The sequence below is a fragment of the Gorilla gorilla genome, chromosome 14, assembly GCF_029281585.2.
Source record: "Gorilla gorilla gorilla isolate KB3781 chromosome 14, NHGRI_mGorGor1-v2.1_pri, whole genome shotgun sequence".
NCBI classification, from domain to species: domain Eukaryota; kingdom Metazoa; phylum Chordata; class Mammalia; order Primates; family Hominidae; genus Gorilla; species Gorilla gorilla.
The window spans coordinates 66,353,321-66,375,410 of record NC_073238.2 but is presented as its reverse complement, the minus strand read 5'-3'; the positions used below and the strand labels follow the sequence as shown (position 1 = coordinate 66,375,410).

General features: G+C 40.3%; 1 protein-coding gene across 1 annotated transcript in view; it reads left to right on the top strand.

Annotated features, from left to right (window-relative positions):
• Positions 1 to 22,090, top strand: part of TMEM272 (transmembrane protein 272) — a 128,102-nt gene that overhangs the window by 71,463 nt on the left and 34,549 nt on the right. The window contains exon 1 of the mRNA XM_031001319.3: positions 19,445 to 20,279. Coding sequence (XP_030857179.2) covers positions 20,042 to 20,279 — 238 coding nt within the window. The 5' untranslated portion in view covers positions 19,445 to 20,041. Of the gene's footprint in view, positions 20,280 to 22,090 lie in introns of the transcript that reaches the window.

Genomic DNA, 22,090 nt, shown 5'->3' with positions numbered 1-22,090 from the left:
TGAGCTTCTTGGATATGCAGAATTGATGCCGTTTTTCATCAAATTTCAGAAGTTTTTGGCCGTTATTTCTTCAAATATTCTTTCTTCCATTTTCTCTGTCTCCTCTCCTTCTAGGGCTCATATTATATGAATACTAGTAGTGTGAGTGTGTCCCCCAGGTCTCTAAAGCTATGTTCATTTTTCTTCATTCTTTTTTCTTTCTGTTGCTTAGATTAGATAATCTCAATTAACCCGTTTACAAGTTCATGGATTTTTTTCTTCTGTCAGTTCAAATATGTTGTTGAACCCCTCTTTAATTTTTCATTTTCAACTCCAGAATTTTTGTCACGTAGTAGAATTTTTAAATAGTCAAGTAAATTAACATATCCATCATCTCATATAGTTACCCTTTTTTGTGCACTGTAGCAAGAGCACCCACAATCTACTCTCTTAGCAAAAATCTTTAATACAGTGTTATTAACTACAGTCCTCATGTTGTACCTTAGATCTCTAAATTATTTATCCTATATATCTGCAACTTTGTACCCTTTGATCTCCCTCTTCCCGTCCACTCCCCACACCTAGCAGCCACCATTTTATTCTTTGTCTGTGTATTTGACTTTTTTCTTACTTCTTCTTCTTCTTTTTAACTTTTTAAGATTCTACATATAAGTGAAATTGTGAAGCATTTTTCTTTCTGTGTCTGGCTTATTTCACTTACCATAATGTTCTCCAGGTTCATCTATCTTGTGACAAACGGCAGGATTCTCTTTTTATGACTGAATAATATTCCACTTTATATACATGCTACAATTTCTTTATCCATTCATCTGTCAGTGGATCCCTAGTCCATCCAGAATTTCTCCAGAAATTTTCACTGTGTCTCCAGAATTTATTTGGTTATATATAGAAAAGGATATATGTACTTTTCTATATACATATATATATACACACACACACACTTTTCTATATATATATTTTTTCTATATATCTATATAAAAGTATATGTATACAAAGTGTGTGTATATATATACATATATACACACACACATATGTATATATGTATGCACACATACTTTTCTGTCTCTTTTCGGTGTAAGGCATAGTTTTTAATTCTTTCCTTTAATGCTTTTTTTTTTTTTTTTTTTGAGACATGTCTCTGTCACTCAGGCTGGAGTGCAATGGCATGGCATGATCTTGGCTAACTGCAGCCTCAACTTCCTGGACTCAAGTGATCATCCCACCTCAGCCTCACAAGTAGCTGGGACTATAGGCGTGCGCCACCAGACCTAGCTAATTTTTTGTGTTTTTTGTAGAGATGGGGTTTCTCCATGTTGCCCAGGCTGGTCTCAAACTTCTGGGCTCAAGTGATCTACCCATTCGGCCTCCCAAACTGTTGGGATTATAGGTGTGAGCCATCACACCTGGCCTTGTTTTCCTTTAATTCTTTAGGAATGGTTTCTTTTAGTTCTTTAACTACATTTGTAATAGCTGACTAAAAATCTTGGTTTAATCGCCCAATGTCTGCAATTCCTCAGAGACAGTTTATAACCAAAAAGACAATTACTCAGAGAATAACAGTTTCAGGCCAGGCATGGTGGCTCATGCCTGTAATCCTAGCACTTTGGGAGGCCGAGGAGGGAGGATGGTTTGAGTGTAAGAGTTTGAGACCAGCCAGAGCAACACAACAAAACCCTGTCTCTACAAAACTAAAATAAATTAGTCAATTGTGGTGGTGCATGCCTGTAGTCCCAGCTGCTTGGAAGGCTGAGGAAGGAAGTGCAGGAGGTTGAGCTGCAGCGAGCTATGATCGTGCCACTGAACTCCAGCCTGGGTGACAGAGTGAGACCCTGTCTCAAAAAAAAAAAAAAAAAGAATAACAGTTTCTACTGGCTTCTTTTCCTCCTTTATATATAACTCTGTTTGCAATAAAAGGTTTCCTGTTTCTTTATGCCTCAAAAATTTTTGTTGAAGTTGGACACTTAAAATAATATAGTAACTAAAAATGAGATTTCTACTCCTAAGTTTTGTTGTTGGCATTTATTGTTGTTGCTGTTGCTATTTGTTCATTTAGTGACTTTCTTGGACAAATTCTATGAAGTCTATATTTTTTATCATGTGTGGGCATTAAAGTCTGCTTATTAGCTTAACGATCAGCTAATGACTGGACAGAGATCTCCACGAACTGATGTCTCCTTTCCTTTGCTGAGGGGGTGGCTGTGTGTGTGTGTGTGTGTGTGTGTGTGTGTGTGTGTGTGTGTTTGGTTGGGGGTCGGGGGTGCAGGTTGGGCATACCTTTAGTGATCATGCAGGCAGTTTATGATTCTGCCTAGCCTTCACTTCCTTCTTGTGAGAGCCTCAAAGTCAGCCTGAGGTGAGAGATTATGGCCTTCTCAGGTCTTTCTCAGCCATGTGCACAGTCACATGCATGTGACCCAAATTTTCAGGAATATATCAAAACTTTTCAAAGTCTCCATCTTATTCTCCAGTTTTTCTTTTTCAGTTATTGGTCAAGCCTATGGTTAACCCCAGCTAGTAATGCCAAATCAGGCAGCTATGATATTAAACAATTACCACTTTTTTTTTTTTTTTTACAAATGCCCTGAGGATAGGGTTATTTGCACAGAGTAAGCTCTGAGTCAAGTCAAATAAAGACAAGTTCTGTGAAGGAAGCTTTTCAGTGAACTGCCAAACAGGTCAAATAGTAAAAATTATTTGAGGATGGAAAGAATCCATTCTAACCCTTACTCAGTCATTCTGGAAGTCTCAATCATTGGTTTTTAACCATTCTTCTTTTCTAATATGTGTGCTTAAGACTATCAGTTTCCGAAACAGCCAAGTAAAAAGGGCTCCCAGGAGAACCTCCGACCTGCCACCGGGTGGATGGGGCGGGACCTCGGGAAGTTCGCACTGTTTGCAGGGGGGAAGGAGCTTGGCCTCTCATGTTTCTGGGTGGCAACCTAGGATTCAGTCTGTGAGATGGGGGCCTGTTAACAGGAACCCCTTTCGCTTTGCTGAGTTTTTTTCCCTTTACACCCAATAAATTTCATTTTTCTTACCCTTCTGTGTGTCCACAAGCCTAATCTTTTCCTGGTTATGTGACAAGAACCCAAAGAACCCGGTTTTTAGCTGAGCTAAGGAGAAAGTCCTACAACATTTTCATCTAAGTACACTTACCTGCGTCTCACATGTTTTGATATGTCACCTTTTAATTACCATTCAGTTAAAATATTTTCTGATATCCACTGGAATTTCTTCTTGGATCTATTGGCTATTTACAAGTACATTGCTTAACTTCCAAATATGTGGGGATTCTCCAATTATCTTTTTGTTACTGATTTCCAGCTCAATTTCATTATGGTTTGCACAAAGTATATGGTTTGTATACTCTGATTTCAATCATTTCAATTTGCTAAGACTTGCTTTATGGCCCTGTATACATTCAATTGTGGTAAATGTTCCATGTCCACTTGAAAATAATTGGTATTCTTCAGTTGCTTGATGCAGTGTTCTCTCTCTCTATGTCTGAATTAGGTTGAGTCTTTACCTGTGTTGTTCAAATCTTCTATATCCTTATAGATTTTTCTGGCTGCTTGTTCTATCAGTTACTGAGAGAGAGGTACTTGCAGATCTATTTCTTCCAGTTAGGTCAGTTTTTGTTTTATATACTTTGAGGCTATATTATTAGATACATGCATATTTTACAATTGTTATATTTTCTTGGCATATTGACACTTTGATTTTTATAAAATGCCACCATTTTATCTTTAGTAATACTTCTTGCCTTAAGTTCTACTTTGATCTTAGTATAGGCACGTCAGCTTTTGTTAGTGTTTGCATGGTGTATCTTTTCTATCCTTTTATTTCAACCTTTCTGTGCCCTTATATTTAAAGTGTATTTCCTGTGATGAACATATAGTTGAGTTTTGTTTTTTCTACTGTAATACAATTTATCATTTATTTGGTTTTTAAAAATATTTACACTTAATATAATTACTGATTTATATTAGATTTGAATCTATTTTCTTACCATTTTTTTTCTAGTCCTACCTGTTAAATGTTACTTTTCCTTTTTTCTTTTGGATTAATTAAATAGTTTTATTATTCCATTTTCCTCTATTATGTCATTAGCTATATATTCTTTTAGCAATTATCCTGGAGATTATAATAGGCATCCTTGAGTTGTTAAAGTCTAATGGATTTTTATCTTTACTGCTTCTCTGATAATGCTAGAATCTTAGATGATTTTAACTCCACTTATACCCCTTCTACCTTTTTCATTTTGTTGTCATAAATTTTAATTCTGCGTATATTCAAGACTCCACAAGATTTTGCTAGTCAACATACATTTGTAATTACCCATATTTTTACCTTTTTTCATGCTCTTCATTTCTTCCTGCATCTCTGTGCTTCTGTTTGGGATAATTTTTCAAGTACTCAAAAAATCATATTCTTTAGTATGGGTCTTGTGATGAAATCTCTTACTGTTTATTTGCTGAAAATACTTTTACCTTTTTTTTTTTAATGCCAGCTAACAGGTGTTATCGGTAGAATGGTTTGCTTAGTGTGTTTCCACTGCTGTGTAAACAAATGCCACTTTCATTTTCCTGTTCTTTACATTATAGAGAATTTCATAGTAATGTGATTTCAAAACATAGATAAGAAATGAATTTTAATCTCTGTAAACAATTGATAACAATCAACATTTGTCTCTGATGAATTTGTATTATCATAGTATTGGCTCTTAAGTTTTTAATAGAAAGGAGGAAAACATAATTAGGTACTACACAACACTGAAATCCAAATAGAAGTGCCTTTGTTTTCTTTTTCAGACGTATTATCCTTTATAATCCCATTTGCCTTCATTCTTGAAGTGTATTTCTACTGGTTAGAGAATTATAGGTTAGTTGTTATTTTCTTTCAGTTAGTCTGGTTTCTGTTGTTTCTGTTGAGAAGTCAGCATCAATCTAATTGTTGCTTTTTGAAGGAAGTATGCTTTTTAAAATTCTACCCGATGTTAAGACTTTGCCTTTGGTCTTTGGCAGCTTTATTTTGATGTGACCAGATGTGCTTTACTTTGTATTTTCATGCTTGGGATTTGAAGTATTTCTTGTATGATTGAAATTACCTTTGCAAAATTATGACGGTAAGAGAAATCTGACATAGTTGACTCCATCTTGCTTCTGACCTCCAGGATGTTCTTGGTCATTCCTGGGTGTAAGCCTAGGTAACTTTGGGAGGAATTTATAGTTTAACTTTGAAGCAAGGATGATGATAATCCCTCCCTAAAACAAATCCCTTCCCTGTTGGGGAACTGAAACCACCCTTTGTAAGACTAATGAAAGGCCACAAGATTAGGATTATGGGAGGGGCCTGAGTTCTGATAAAATGTAGGTATGGTTTCTATAATCCCTTAATGCTCAGGAGTCATGTGGCCTGAGGCCACAGGATTTATGACTTTCCAGTTGCTCCTGTAGATAACATCACTACTGTAGAACCTAGATTGGTCTTTTGAGATTTTTTTTCAGACTTCCTGGCAATCAACTGATCCTGCCTGAATCCATGATTTATAACTCAACCAATCCTGTGGCCCCACCCAAAGGCGGACTCAGTGCATGTGAATCATTTTCAACACTCCTATGATTTCATCCCCAGCCAATCAGAAGTCCCCTGCCCACCAAATCATCTATAAAAACTCTAACCTCTGAGCCTCAAGAAGAGTGATTTGAGTAATAACTCCATCTCACATATAGCTGACCTCTTGTCAATTAAACTCTTTATTTACTGCAATGCTGTGGTCTCAGTGAATTGATTTTTCTGTGCAGGGGCAGGAAGAACCCATCAGGTGATTGTATCTCTGTATCTTACTAACCTTCATCACTTTTAGGACATTCTTGGACATGTTTCTTTAAATATGTCATCTTATTTTCTTCTCTTTTTCACTTAACAGAATTCCAATAACATATATGTTAAACATTTTCACTGGGTTCCTTATATTAACATTTTTATGCTCTTTTCTAATTCTCCATTATTTTGTCTCTCTGCTTTAGTCTGTATATTTTCTACTGTCCTATAGTCCATTTCACTATTCTTTCTTCAGCGGTGTCTAATCTACTGTTTTTATTCAGTCTTTAATTTTATTTATTAAATTTTATTCCAATCTAGGATATTCATTTGGTTCTCAGTTTTTCTGGTACCAAATTTATCCATCTTGATTTTTAATTCCATTTATTAATTGTAGTTATTTTAAAGTCTGTGTCTTATTATTGTTCAAGATCTAGTTCATCTGTGGATATGTTTCTCTTGTCTTTTTTTCCCTCTTGGTTTTCTGTCAAAACTTATTTTCTTATACGGCTTGTTATTTTGATAGAGTGCCAATATTCTGAGGCTCTTCAGCATGGTAACTTCTTCCAGAGGTATTTATTTTTGCTTCTGGTAGGCAGAGAGGCTAGAAGTCAAATCCAGTCGGGAATTGAGATAATTCTAAACTGGGCTTCGCTTCTTGTGAGATATGCTTCTTTAGTTGACCCTTTCTTCAAACAAAAGCTTGTGATGTTTTTCAGAACCTCTCCTTGCTGATAGATCCTTAGGTGCAATTTTATCCCTTAGACCTCTTTACATTGCTGAAATCTCTGTTCAAACTTCTCAGCCTTTCATTCACTGCTTTCAATTTGAAATCAACAAATAATTTGAGGGAAAAGAATCTTCACCTCCACTGTCTTTATTGCTTGTTCAGGTCTTGGTCTCAAAATTTTTCTCCCTGCCTAGGTATCTCTGAGATGTCCAGTTCCTCATGTTGTTCCAAATACGATATTTTGCCCAAACAACCCAGTCAGCCTTTAGCTAGTGCAGTACTCATATGGGGATTATAACCAAAAGAGTGACATAATAGAAGTTTAGAATGTTGACCTGACCAAAAGGCCCAAAGTAGCAGTAAATAAATCAATAATAATAATTAAAATAACTAGCATTTGTTGATTTCCTATGCCATCGGTCACTGTCCTAAGTACTTTTGCATATATAGCCCATTTAATCTTAAGAATAAATTAATAAATTAGGTATTAATACCATTTCCATTTCACATATGAAGAAGGAAGTGCATAGAGAATTTCAGAAACTTGCGTAAAGCTACACAGAAGTAGAGCCTAGATTTGAACCAAGGCAGTTTTGCTCAGAGACCATACCTCTCTAAAGTAGAAGGTTACTATAATAACATAGGCATCAAATAGCCTGAGTCACAATGAGCATCATAGCTGGGGAATCAGAGAAGAACAGATTGCTACAATAAATATTTTGAAGAAAGATGCAAAAGGTGATCAAATGGTTGCATGGCATGAAGATGAAGGAAGTGAAGGAAAGGTTTCAAGTACCCAGTCTCAATACCTGGAAAGTGATCGTGCACTGATAGAAATGTGAAATTGAGCTAGAGTTGATTTAGATGGGTTGAGGAAGTATTCTTACATGAAACTTTGGGATCCTCAGTGATTCACAGTTCATAAAATGTTTGCTATTTCGGGTAAGCCTTATAATAGCCTCTGGAGGAAATAGCAATAAGATTATTATTGCTGAGTGTGAATGGAGTACAGAAAATAAATCAGTTAACATCAGCGAGCTCACGGGATTGAAAAGGATATACTTTCTCCCCCTGCCACACACTTTGTACAAAATCAATATTTTCTGTTCACTCAAGATAGACAGTTTAACTTAAATATTTTAAAATCAGTGCCTCATGAGTGACACAAATTTAACTTAATCTTTTCAATGCTATTATTTTAAAAATAGTTTACCATTCTTGCCAATTTTCAAGGTAATGCATGTTCATTGTAAAAAGAAATCAGAAAATAGAGCAAAGATGAAGAAGAAAATGAAAATCAACCATATCCCAATACTCAAAGGTAACCAGTATGAACATTTTGGGGTATATTCTTCTAATATATTTCCTATCCTTATGACTACATATATTCTATGCAATTGGTTTTATTCTGTGTATGCTGTTCTGTGGCTTGCTTTTTCATATATCATTTACACTTCCCAATTTCTTTAAACATTTTTGAGAACACAATTTTTAATTACTGCCAGAGTGTACGTTCCCCTATGTTGGAAAATTAATTTATTCCATTAGGGATATATTATGGTTGGCCCTTGAACAACACAGGTGTGAACAGTGAGGTCCACTTATACATGAATTTTCTTTGGCCTCTGTCACCCCTGAGACAAGAAGACCAACAACACCTCCTCTTCCTCTTCCTTCTCAACCTACTCAATGTGAAGACGATGAGGATGCAGACCTTTATGACGATCCATTTACACTTAATGAATAGTAAATATATTTTCTTTCTTCTTTCTTTTTTTTTTTTGAGAGATGGAGTCTCGCTGTGTTGCCCAGGCTGGAGTGCAGTGGCATGATCTCAGCTCACTGCAACCTCTGCCTCCCGGGTTCAAGCGATTCTTCTGCCTCAGCTTCCCAAGTAGCTGGGACTACTGGCATGCGCCACGAAGCCCGGCTAACTTTTGTATTTTTTAGTAGAGATGGGGTTTCACTATATGTTAGCCAGGCTGGCCTCAAACTCCTGACCTCAGGTGATCTGCCTGCCTCAGTCTCCCAAAGTGCTGGGATTACAGGTATGAGCCACCACGCCTGGCCTGGGATTTTCTTAACATTTTCTTTTCTCCAGCTTACTTTATTGTAAGAACACAGTATATAATACATATAACTTACAAAACATATGCTAATTGACTATGCTATTGTTTCTGGTCAACATTAGGCTATTAGTAGCTAAGTTTTTGGGGAGTTGAAAGTTACACATGGACTTCTGACTATGCAGAGGTTCAGTGCTCCTAAGCACTCATTGTTCAAGGGTCAACTGTATTTTTTTTTTTTTTTTGACGGAGTTTTGCTCTTTTTACCCAGACTGGAGTGGTGCAATGGCGCGATCTTGGCTCACTGCATCCTTCACCTCCTAGGTTCAAGCAATTCTCCTGCCTCAGCCTCCCAAGTAGCTGGGATTACAGAAGCCCGCCACCCCCGGCTAATTTTTTGTATTTTTAGTAGAGACGGGGTTACACCATGTTGGCCAGGATGGTCTTGATCTCTTGACCTCATGATCTGCCCGCCTCGGCCTCCCAAAGTCCTGGGATTACAGGCTTGAGCCACCACGCCCGGCCGCGGGTCAACTGTATTTTCCTGGAAAAGTAGATCAAACTGGAAAATTGCTCAAAGATGAAGACAATGACAACATAATCATCACTGCTCATGGCCTCAGTCTCTGTATTGAAAGAAGAGAACTGTTTCTAGCCACACCAGCCATAAAGGAATCATGCCCTGGAAGCAGGCTTTGTGAAAGAAGAGACTTTGTCGTGTTCACTGCTATATCCACAGTGCCCATTTTATAAAGAGCTTCTGAAATTGAGCAGAAAAAGACTACCAACCCAATAGATAAATGGCCAAAGGATATGAACAAATTGGTTGCAGACAAATGCAAATGGCTCTTAAATATATGAAAAAAATTTCAACCATACTTATAATTAGAGAAATGCAATTGATTAAGAAAACTGTTGCATTTCTCATCGATCAAACTGGCAAAAATCCAAAAGTTTGACAATACACTCTGTTAGCAGAGTTGGAAGGAAATAGGCCCTGCTATACAGTGCTGGTAGGAATACAAACTGTTATAACCCCCATGTATGGGGATTTGTCAGAAACTAAGAAAATTACACGTGAATTTGCCTTTTCACCCAGCAATTCCATGTCTAGAAATTTATCCAGCAGGTACGTGTACACAATTACAGAAAGATACTTGTATAGGTTATTCATCGGAGTATTGTTTGTGATTCCAAAAGATTGGAAGTAACTCAATTTTGTAGCAATAGGGAACCACTTACATAAACTGGTACATCCACAGAGCAAAGTACTATGCAGCTGTAAAAAAAAATATAACAGGCTGGGCGCGGTGGCTCACGCCTGTAATCCCAGCACTTTGGGATGCTGAGGCAGGCAGATCACAAGGTTAGGAGTTTGAGAGCAGCCTGGCCAACATAGTGAAACCCTGTCTTTACTAAAAATACAAAAATTAGTTGGGCATGGTGGCGTGCGCCTGTAGTCCCAGTTACTCAGGAGGCTGAGGCAGGAGAATTGCTTGAACCCAAGAGGTGGAGGTTGTGGTGAGCCGAGGTCATGCCACTGCACTCCACACTCCAGCCTGGGTAACAGAACAAGACTCTGTCTCAAAAAAACAAACAAACAAACAAAAAAAAAGGTAAAACAAAGGTATTTTCGTGCTGATTTGGAGAGATTCCCAGGATACATTATTAAGTGGAAAAAAAAAATGACTACAAATGTAGGGCGGCTTCTTCTTCTTCTTCTTCCTCCTCCTCCTCCTCCTCCTCCTCCTCTTCCTCTTCTTCCTCTTCTTTTTTTTTTTGGTTACAGGGGAGGCAAGATGTCGCTCTGTAGTTCAGGTTGGAGTTCAGTGACATGATCATGGCTCACTGCACCTTCCACATCTCAGGCTCAAGTGATCCTCCCACCTCAGTCCCCCAAGTAGCTGGGACTATGAGTGCACGCCACCACACCCAGCTAATTTTTGTACTTTTTGTAGAGACAGGGTCTTGCTGTGTTGCCCAGCTGGTCTCAAACTCCTGGGCCCAAGGGATCTGCCTGCCTTGGCCTCCCAAAGTGCTGTAGTACCTCTTCTTTTAAACAAATCTTAAAATTGGAAATGAACACATGAACATAACCATACATCAAATATATACCATACCCCTACAGAGGAAGGATTATTTCACATGATCCTAGGGCACACTTCTTTGACTCACCCTCCTTAGCGGGATATATTCTAAAGAGGAAAAGAACTTCAAATAAATTTGAAACTTCAACTCAGTCATTTTATTTTTGTAGGAGTGCTGTACTGTTACTTTGAAACATTTCTTTCTATTGTATGACAAAGCATATAAATAATTACGTTAATGTTAGGATTCAAAATTTTCAGTATAAAAGAAAAGGGATACAATGATAAAAATCAAATAAATTACACAAAAGAGTATAGTATTAGATTTATTTTTTAAATATCAAAAAGTACTCATGATTTTAAAAATATATATGGTATAGCTCTGTTTATTGAAATGGACCGGTAGCAACAATATCACAGAAGCAATGCATACCCCCTATCCACAGATCTTAGTCTCTAATACTATTCCCCACCAAGAGGAGCCAGGGCTCCACCGGTAAGTGACTATTTTCTAGGCACAGGGGATGGAAAGTATAAAGTGAACTTGTGACATATTTTTTTTAGAAGGCAAGGAAACTTTTATGTCACATCAAAAGGACCCAGGGGGCCGGACATGGTGACTCATGCCTGCAATCCCAGAACTTTGGGAGGCCAAGGCAGGCGGATCACTTGAGGCAAAGAATTCCAGACCAGCTGGGTCAACATAGCAAAACCTGTCTCTACAAAAATACAAAAATTACTGTGTGTAGTCCCAGCTCCTTGGGAGGCCGAGGCATGAGAATCACTTGAACCTGGGAGGCAGAGGTTGCAGTGAGCCGAGATCATGCCACTGCACTGTACGACAGAGAAAGACTCTGTCAAAAAAAAAAAAAAGAATAATGTTTATAATTGCTTGAAATCCATGGAATCTCTAACAATTCATGATACTAAAAAATGAGAAAGAAAAAACTCATTTGTCACTATCTAAGGTGACAATTAAGGCTAGTAAGTCATCTTCTTTGAAAATTTGAAAATTAAATGAAACAGAATGAATAATGTATCCTGCCTTTTCTTTAGAAACTGTACACCATGACGCCAAAGCCCCAGTTGATGTGAGAAAGCTTTGGAGAAGAATGCTGATGGGTCTATGTAGAAGGAGTGATAGAATCAGAAAGAAACTACCGTTTCACATTCCTAATTAAGTGATTAGTTTGGCAAGTTGTTCCATTGGTTTTGAAAGCACTAGAAAGATGGTTGATGGGAAACCAGACATAGTATCTCAGAATAACACCACTTAGATTATTTTCTGTCTGTAAGTGGAATATATCATTGTATGCTAGAGGGATCAGGCTATTATCTGTATAATGGTTAATTTAACACCAGGAAGTATGGGTCAGCCAGATATCAGTGCCTCTTGGTGTAAAGCAATGTGACTGTTTTTACAAGTCTCTCGAAGCAGTGCCTGTGATCTACTGGGGGATGAGGAAGGCTCTCTGGAGCTGGGGAGTGAAGGAAGCAGGAGAGGGCAGAGGAAAGCTATGTGAGGCTGGGTCCCAGCTGCAGAAGAGCAACACCCCAATCCCATGGGTAGCTCAGGAGCATGACCTGCTCCACAGAGTCTGCCCCCCTTGAGGAGCATGCTACTGCCTGCAGGCTTCCCTCTGGGTGCGCCATTCCCCCCATTTCTCTTCTGCTTCAGCCACATGATGTTGGTAAAATGGTGTCCTGTGAGGTGCTGGAATATAACCTCCATGGAGGCAGGTGAGGGGGGCTGAGTTGTGGCCCCAAAAATTCATATGCTGAAGCCCTAACCCCCAGTCCCTCAGAATGTACTAACTTTATTTGGAGATAGAGCCTTTAAGAGGTCATGAAGTTATTATTTTTTTTTTTTATTTTTATTTTTTTTGAAACAGAGTCTCACTTTGTTGCCCAGGCTGTAGTGCAGTGGCATGATCTCGGCTCACTGCAAGGGAGGTAATGAAGTTAAAACGAGGTCATTAGAGTGAGCCTTAATCCAATCTGAGTGGTATCTTTACAAGAAGAGGAAATCAGGACACGGAAACACGCAGGGTGAAGACACAGGGAAGGCAGCCACCTGCAAGCCTGGAGAGAGGCCTCATAGGAAACCAATCCCACTGACGCCTTGATCTTAGACTTCCAGCCTCCAGAACCATGAGAAAATTAATTGCTGTTGTTTGAGCCAGCTCGTCTGTGGTACTTTGTTAGGGGAGCAAATGAGTGCAGCAAATGAATGTAGCAGAGATTTTTATTTTGTTTACTGTTTCATTCCCAGGACTTAAAACAGTGTCTGGCACATAATACACATAGTTATTGAATGAATGAATGAATAAATAAATAAATAAATGTTCTATTTCTAGAGTTTCAAGTAAAAAGCAGGGGAAAAGACCTCTACTTTCAGATTTTCTCTATATATATCTGGTTTCTATTCTTTTGCCTCTCCCCATCACACTTTTTATCCCAGCAGAGGTTTCATCCTTGCCTTCTCCTCCCATTTTCTTTTTCCAGTGAAGGAAGAATTTTTCCTCACCTTGCCAATTTCAGGGGATTTTCTCTACATTCCATTTTCTTCTGTGCATTCCTTTGGATCTTTGTTTTTGGTGATTGTGGCAGATTGGATTTTCCAAAGCTGGCTTTAACATCTCCCATCCATATGCTCTTCTTACACTGTGACCTGTCCAATCCACCATCAAGAGGCAGAGTCATCCCCTCCACTTGAACCCAGGTGAGCCTTCAGTTGCTTCAACCCACAGAGTGCAGGGAAATTGATGTTGTGGAACTGCTGAGGACAGCTGGATGCTGGAACCCTTCCTACCAGCTAACCAGAGAATGCTAATCTTCTCGCAGCTCTATGCTCACAGCCTGAAAACAACCACAGAGAGATTATCTATATCATGGGGGGCAGCAAATTGCACACACACAAACACACACACACAGCTGGTTGATAAATACAAGTGCACCACTGTTTCTGTGGGTAGATCATAAAAGGTGAATGGTTTTCTCTGGATCTCTCTTAGTACACTGGCTCTTAAATCCTAGCCCCTGTGCTGGGAAGAAGCCCAGGGTACATGAAGAGGCTACATGTAGTCTTCTGGCCCACAGCCCCAGCTGAGGTTCTAGCCACAGCCAGCATCAGCTACCACTATGCATGTGAGTGAGGATGCCTTCAGATGGCTGCAACCCCAGCCATTGTCTGTCTGCATTCATATGAGAGACCCAAGTGAAAACCTCCCAGCGGAGCCCTGCCAACCCCTAGAACTGAGAGACAGTATAATAATTAATGGTCATAATTTTTCATACTCCTTTGTTTGGTGCGGTTATGCCCCAGTAGATCATCAAAACAGTGATATTTGCTCTTTTCTTTACCATGGCATCAAAAGTTAAGGGGAATGAAAATGCAACCATTTAACATTTTTAAAAATATTAGTTTTACATGATAAATCTTTGTGCTCAGAGTGGCATTCACTTTTTCATTCATTAATTTATTAATTCACTCAACAAATATTGGTCAAGTGCTAATTAAGCATCAAACCTTGTGCTCAGTGTTAGGAGGCGCTCACAGTCCACAAATGCAGAAGAAATGGAAACAATTAAATACAAATATAGTGTAAAAAACACCATACTAGAAGTGTGTGCAGGATATACTGGGGGTGTGCAAAGGAGAAAGGGACCAACTCTTTCTTGATTGGAGTTCAGTTGATTGCACAGAAAGCAGGAGATAGCCAAAGAAGACTTCAGAGAAGATATGGACTAGGCCACATCCTGAAAACTGGGTGCTTTTCCAAGTTATTAGTGGGAAGGATTTCTCAGAGAACAGCCCACGAGAAGGGCATGGGAGCCGCGGGGATCAGATCCGGAAACCCTCGTTTCACATGACTGGGCGTTTTAAATTCTGGACAGTGGCTGAAGGACTTACTGGGGCTAGGTGCTTGCTGAGCCATGTTGAGAAATATCAGACTGGAAAGATAGGTCCAAACCAAGTTATGAAGACCTTTAACTCTATCCTGAGAAAAAATTATTGGTAAAATAAGAATTAAAATATTATTTTAAATTTATTATAAATCAGCAAACATTATGCTTGATGATAAAAGACTCAGGGCTTACTGTGTGCCCATAATTGCTCATTGATGTAAGCGTACCAGCTGACTGGTGCCTCCATTCTGACTGGGCAGGGCCCTTGTCTAGTTTTTACATTCTTTAAAAATATCCCAGAAGACATTATTAAAATAAAGAAGTGGATAGCATTCACCGTTTCATAAATAATAACCAATTTATTAGGCAAAGAAATAAAACAAGTATAAATATTATAAGGAAATCATCATTACTTAATAGGTGATTTGGCTTAATACCTAATAAAGAGGGGGAGAGAGAAACAACGTAAAATTGTAGTTGATAATAGCAGTAGAATGCCAGTTCTCCCCAAATTTGTGTATAAACTTAATGCAATCTCAAACAAAATTACAGAAGGGTTTTTCTTTCCCCAGGGGAACATTTCAAGTAGCTGGGACTACAGGCACACACCCCTACGCCCAGCTAATTTTTTATTTTGTTTTTTAGTCTCAATACATTGCCTGAGCTGGTCTCGAACTCCTGGTGTCAAGCAATCCTCCTGTCTTGGCCTTCTAAAGTGCTCGGTCAGGGGCATGAGCCACTGTGTCCATCCTGTTTCTGAAAGAGACAGCCCAGGTCCCACTGAGAGACCACAGACGGCAGGAAGCGGTGGGGAGGGAGGGCAAAGAGGCGCCAGTAGGTGGCGTTGTGCATTTTCCCAACCCTGACACTCCCCCCTGGGAACTTAGACCCTCGGCCTTGGAGCCCAGGTTAAGGACAGGAAGACAGGAGGGTTATTCCTTTCCTCACACCCACTCCAAGGCGCCACTTCAGACCTGAGTAAAAGGGTTGAGGCGGGAAACCTGACAGCGGCGTGTCCGCGCATCCTCCCACAGGGCCCCTGCGACCGCTGAAATTGGGGCTGAAGAGACCCCGGGATTTTCCGGAGCACGTTGGACAACTGCCGGGTTCCACAGGGCCCTTAGAATGTTAGGCCTTGACTCCCCCAGCTTCTCAGATCCAGGAGTTTGTTTGCTTATTAAATTGTGCTAAAATACACATAACATAAAACTCAACATCTTAACCACTGAAAAATGTACAGCTCAGTAGTGTTAAGAATATTCACATTGTTGTGCAACCAGTCTTTTTCATCTTGCAAAACTGAAACGCCACATCCCTTAAACAGCAGCTCCCCGTGCTCCCCTTCCTCCAGCCCCTGGTGACCACCAATCTACTTCCATTTCTATGACTATTCTATGTGCCTCACGTGAGTGGAGTCATACAGCATTCGCCTTTCTGTGGCTGGCTTATTTCTTAGCATAATGGCCTCAAGTTTGCAGCATGGGTCAGGGGTGCCTGTCATTTAACTCTTCTTCTTCCTGACTGTGAACTAGTTTTGGGACCATGCATTCTGTTTCTCTTTTTCTTAAATTGTCCTCAGGAAAATTAAAATGCTGGGAAAAGTCAAAAGGAAAATGAAAACTTATATTGAAATGCTTTTTGACTCAGGTAGAAGTCGAAGTGAGGGACCCTGAAGGTTTTCTCCCAAATTAGGAAGCCGTCAGGATGAATAGATGGTAAATATAGAAACGGTGACTCAAATAGAAGAGTGACATCAGAATGGAAAACTTCCAAAGAAAGCATGAAAAGAATTAGGATGTTTACATAGAACTAATTTGCTGGGGAATAACACACAAGCAAAGATGAAGACAAAGACAACCTTTTGTGCAATCTTGGGGAAGAGTGAGAGTGAACACTCATCAGTGTCCCTCGGCTTTCTGATTGCTCCTTTTGGGGGTGCACAACCTGGTCTTTGGGCAACTTTAGCATCTCCCTTCATTTCTACAGCTTCCATCAAGAAGTCAGGCCTACCCTCATTAACTCACAGTTGCCTTTGTAATTAAACTCAGGCACGTGCTCATTCACTCACTACTCTTTTGCATCAAAAGTCCTTATAGGATACATGGATTTTATTAAGTAATCTTTTTATTCACAGTATCTGGCTTGGAGTCAGCAGTATTCATTCAATGAATGAATGAACTCACTTTTATGAGGAGAACCACCTCAACTAAAGACAAGCATTTAAAAATTTATACTCTGAATTCAACTTTCACTCAATTCTACTATCATCTCCCCTAATGTGCCCTTTATTCATATGGCAGTAGTGGAATGGTGCCATATGTGGACTCTATCACGTGGCCTGAGTTGAAGTTCATTACACACTTAGTAGCCATGTGCCTTTAATCTCTCTGTACCTTATGCTACTCACCTGTGAAGTGGGGGTATTAATCGCACCTACTTTGCTTTGGGCAGCATTTCCAGTGGTGGTCTTCCACTCACATCTCTAGGGTTAGCAACTGCTTCCGCTATGAGTTGCTAATCTCTGGGTTACTCCACCACGACATCGTGCATGACTTTTCAGCTCTTCCGTGGCTCTTGTAACTAATTCCCCATATCAGATTCCCCGTTTTTCCTAACTGATAGAGCTATTATTATTACTATCATTTATCATTACCTTTGGAGTCTCATAATCACTTTCCAAAGACTCCTACTTTCTCCCCCACAAAAATCTCCTATTTCTGTACTCATAAGTACAGTTGTCTGTTGGCAGAAAAATATTCTTTGATGTTTTGCTGCATGTTCGGGGACATGTGGAAAAGCTCCTGAGTGACCTGCAATTGTTTTCTCCCTTCCTGAACTCCCAGGAAGACTGCCTCATCACCTGAAATTTTGTTTGTTTTGATGTCAGGGCTAAAATGTGCTCAAAAAAGACTGCTGCCCCTTTTTGGCCACGTCCAGGCCAGGCTCATGGTCACTGTGTGCTCCCAGACCCCCACCACTGTCGCAGGGAAGCCTTAAGACTCTGACCTCACTGCTCACAGTCACTCTGCTTCCACTCACTCAGTGTGAGATAAGAGAAGATTCAAGTACCGTCATGTATCACTGAACCATGGGGATATGTTCTGAGAAATGTGACATTCGGCAATTTTGCCATTGTGTGAATGTCATAGAATGTATTCACACAAACTCACATAGTATAGCCTACTACACACCCAGTGGTCCCCAATCTTTTTGGCACCAGAGACCAGTTTCATGAGGGTGGGGATGGGGAAGGTTTTGGCATGACACCGTTCAACCTCAGATCATCAGGCATTAGATTCTCATAAGGAGTGTGCAACCTAGATTTCTGGCATGCACAGTTGACGAAGGATTTGTGCCCCTGTGAGAATCAAATGCCGTTGCTGATCTGACAGGAAGTGGAGCTCAGGTGGTAATGATCACTCACCTGCCACTCATCTCCTGCTGTGGGGCCCGGTTCCTAAAAGGCTAGGGACCAGTACTGTTCCCAAAAGGCCAGAGACCATGGCATGTTACTGTATTGAATAATGTAGGCAGTTGTAACACTATGGTAAGTATTTGTGTATCTAAACATAGAAAATACTACACATAGTATTTGTGTATCTAAACATTGTGTACAGTAAAAATAGGATATGAAGGATTAAAAAATGGTGCACCTGTATAGGGCATTTACCATGAATGGAGCTTGCAGGACTGGAAGTTGCTCTGGGTGAGTCAGTGAGTGAGTGATTAGTGAATGTGAAAGCCTAAGACATTACTACACACTACTATAGCCTTCATAAACACTGTACACTTAGGCTATACTACATTTATTAAAAATATTTTTCTTTAATAATAAAGTAACCTTAGCTTACTGTAACTTTTTTACTTTATAATTTTTTTTTAATTTTGACTCATACATTAGCCCATACATTATACATACATTACATTAGCCTAGGCCTACACAGGGTCAGGATCATCAATATCACTATCTTCCATCTCCACATCTTGTCCCACTGGAAGTTCTTCAGGGGCAATAACAGGCAGGAGCTGTCATCTCCTATGATAACAATGCCTTCTTCTGGATACCTCCTGAAAGACCTGCCTGAGGCATTTTTACAGTTAACCTTTTTTTAATATATATAAGTAAAGGAGTACACTCTAAAATAATGATAAAAAGTATAGTATAGTCAATACATAAAGCAGTGACTTGGTTGTTTTTTATTACTGTAAAGTATCATGTGCTGTACATAACTGTATGTACTTTACTTTTATGTGATTGGCAGTGCAGTAGGTTTGTTTACACCAACATCACCACAAACACATCAGTAATGTGTTGCACTACAACATTATGACTGCTATGACATCACTAGGTGATAGGAATTTTTTAGTTCCATTATAATCTTAAGGAACCACCATCTGTGTGGTCCATCATTGACTGAAACATTGTTATGTGGCTCATGACTGTGACTGTATGTCCTTTCCTCTAGCAGGTCTCCTCCCCTTGCTCCTCTGCCTCACCCTGTCCTGTGGTGTGAAGTGGTCACATTGGATTCAGGACTGGGAGAGTGGCAGGGCGAGCCCTAGAGTGAGCCCGGAGAGGTGCCCTCCTCCCAGGGGTGTGCAATGCAGGGGTAGCTTCAGAGGGAGCAGCTCCTTGCATTTTACATAATAGGTTCTTCTCTTGCCTCACCCCAGTCCCTCCCCAGTAGACTGGCCTTTTCCACCGAAATGACAACAAAAAACCTGGAATGTCAGGGTTGGAGAATGCCTTTAAGTCATGTGATGCCAGTTTCTCAAAGTGTGGTCCATGGAGTACCTACAGGAGACTTAGCAGAGTCTAAACTGCAGATTCCTGGGTCCGGGCCCAGACCTACAGATTGAGAATCTTTGGGAGGTGGTACAGGAATCTGCATTTCAATAAAGAATCTCTGGCACTTCTTATAAATTAGCAGTTGAGAACTTCTACTGCTAGGTGCTTGCTTACAATACCAACACACAACAGCCTCACAAAGCAGCCTGCTTCAGGTCTAAGAAGGCCACTGTTACAAAGTTTATGACATGGGGCACAATTCAGCCTTCTTGTAACTTCATTCTATCTTAGATCTGGCCGTCTGCAATGACTCGGAATCAATTTAATCCCTTTTCTATGTGGCAGTCCTCAAGTCCATAGGGCACCTCTCATAACCTCAGCCCACTTTGAGTACCTTCACACTCTTTCCTAAGCAGCCGCTGTTCGGTCCACCCTTTCTCGTGTGCCACCAACATGCAGGGAGGGCAAGGGGTGAGAAGGGGCTCGCACCAGAACTAAGTCCGTAGGATTAGTGCCTAAGGGACTGACATGAAATGTTTCCCGCGGGAATTCCTAACTCCAAGGGGTCGGCCATGTTTCCACAGCTCCCGGGGTCGCTCTGCTGCCCCCCTGCGGGCTTGGGGAACACTGCAGGGGTATGAGCCGGCGGTGGGGCTGCTCTCCCCACACGTGGGAGTGGGAAATGGAGAGAACCCGCCCCTTAGAGGAAAAGCCACGAGTTGCTGTTGTGCTGCAGGAGAGAAAGGGAGAAAGAAACGTGCGACAGGGAGTGGGAGCCCCAAGTCAAGAGGAGCCCCACAGAGGCAGCCCTGGACTTCGGGACCACAGAGGTGCTGAGTGCTGCCCGATTCTGGATCCCACTCTGCTTAGCTCAGGTGAGTCCGGCAACCCTGGGCAGCCTGTGAAGTTGGAGAGACAGTCCTAGCAGAGGGTTTCTTGAAATCATTCTTAGGAAGATGCCAATGTGCTGATTATGCTTCCTGGAAAGAAAATGACTACATTGTGGAAGTGCTTTTCTTAATTGTGTGGAGGGAACGAAAACAATCTTCACTGAGTCTAAGGGAGATGGGTTTTCTGGAGAAGAGAACAATCGTAAAGGAATAATTAACTGCAGGGCGAAGGCAAGTTGTGTGGGACTCTTAGAAACAACCTACCGGCTGCAGGACAGCGAGTGGGGACCACAGGCATCACCTCCATGTCTTACCTATTGGGGCTGTGAGCAAGTGGCTTTGACTTGGTCATTTTAAAGGGGTGGTAGAGCTCAAAGGAAGTGCATTTTTCATTTCCTAGGAGCCAAACAATGAAGGCATCCTAGGGAGGTTGTGGAATGACTCTGAGACACAGTAGGTATGCGATAACCTCCACTGAATTCATGCATTCGGGCATGGTTAGGAGAGAAAACAGCACAGGTTACATAGAGAGCTACAGATAAGAAAGGACTGTGTCCTGAGCACCCGAAATGTTTGTTGAAAATATTCAACAATACTAGTTAACATCTGCTTTGAAGGAACAGGTATGGGGATGGTTAATGTCTAATATTCAATGTTATTCAAAACCAAGAGTGAGTTGGTCCTCACAGCTGATTTAGGAATAAATAGTTTAATTTACCAAGCCAATCAGTAAAAACACAATCATATATATATATGTGTGTGTGTGTGTGTGTGTGTCTACACATACACACATATATATACATATATATATGTTTACTGTTGATTCATGACACAACTCAGAGGTTAACAAAAGTGGAATTTTACAAATTTGAACTCTAAAACTGGGAATGTTAGACAGACATAGAAAGTTTCTCAGACCTAGTCCTATTGACATTTTGGAGCAGGTAAGTGTTGTTGGGGACTGCCCTGCTCCTTGTAGGATGTTTTTCAGTATCTCTGGTCTCTTTATCGACAGCCCTGCTCCAGCCATGACTATTAAAAATGTCTCCACATATTGCCAAATGTGCCTTGGGGATCAGATCACCTCTGGTTGAGAACCAGTGAGATATGTCAATTGGACTGAAAATTGAAAATGCATTGAGCATGTCATTTGGCAATTATTATTGATTAATTCCCATCGTGCCCTTTATTATCACTCAGCTGCTAGGAGAGGAAGCAGCAGGGGCTATTATCACTGCCCTTCTAGGTGCAGAGGCAGGTGTGAGACACACAGTCCTATCACAGCATGCACAAGGATAGACTGGCAAGTCACTGTTTGTTCACACTGGAGAGAAGGCACTGCCCGGCCTGTTACCCCAATCTCTTCCTGTTTCAGATTTCTAACAAATAAGAAAACTTTCTATCAAATAAGAAAAAATGTACGTTTTCTTAGTAGAAGATATAGAAGGTATAGAAATTGACTAAAATTTGTGTCATTACAGATTTTAGTCAATCATTTAATGGATTGTATTGACATGAATCCATCATTAGTATGTATTTGCTCTATTGGGCATCTCTTGCTGTTGAGGGACCCTCTTTTGGAAGAGCTGCCGCTTCAAAGGGCTCCAAGGAACGTGCAGTTTTTTGTGAGTTGTTCAAGTCCTCACCATAATAGTGAATAGGTCTTTTGCAGTGTATTTGAATCTGCAGATTCACACAGTGAATTCTGTGAATCAAAAAGCAGATTCACTGCTATTTTCTCAAATTGCAGCTTTCTTTGTGGGCTTCCTCTGAATTGAAATAAATCCATATCATGG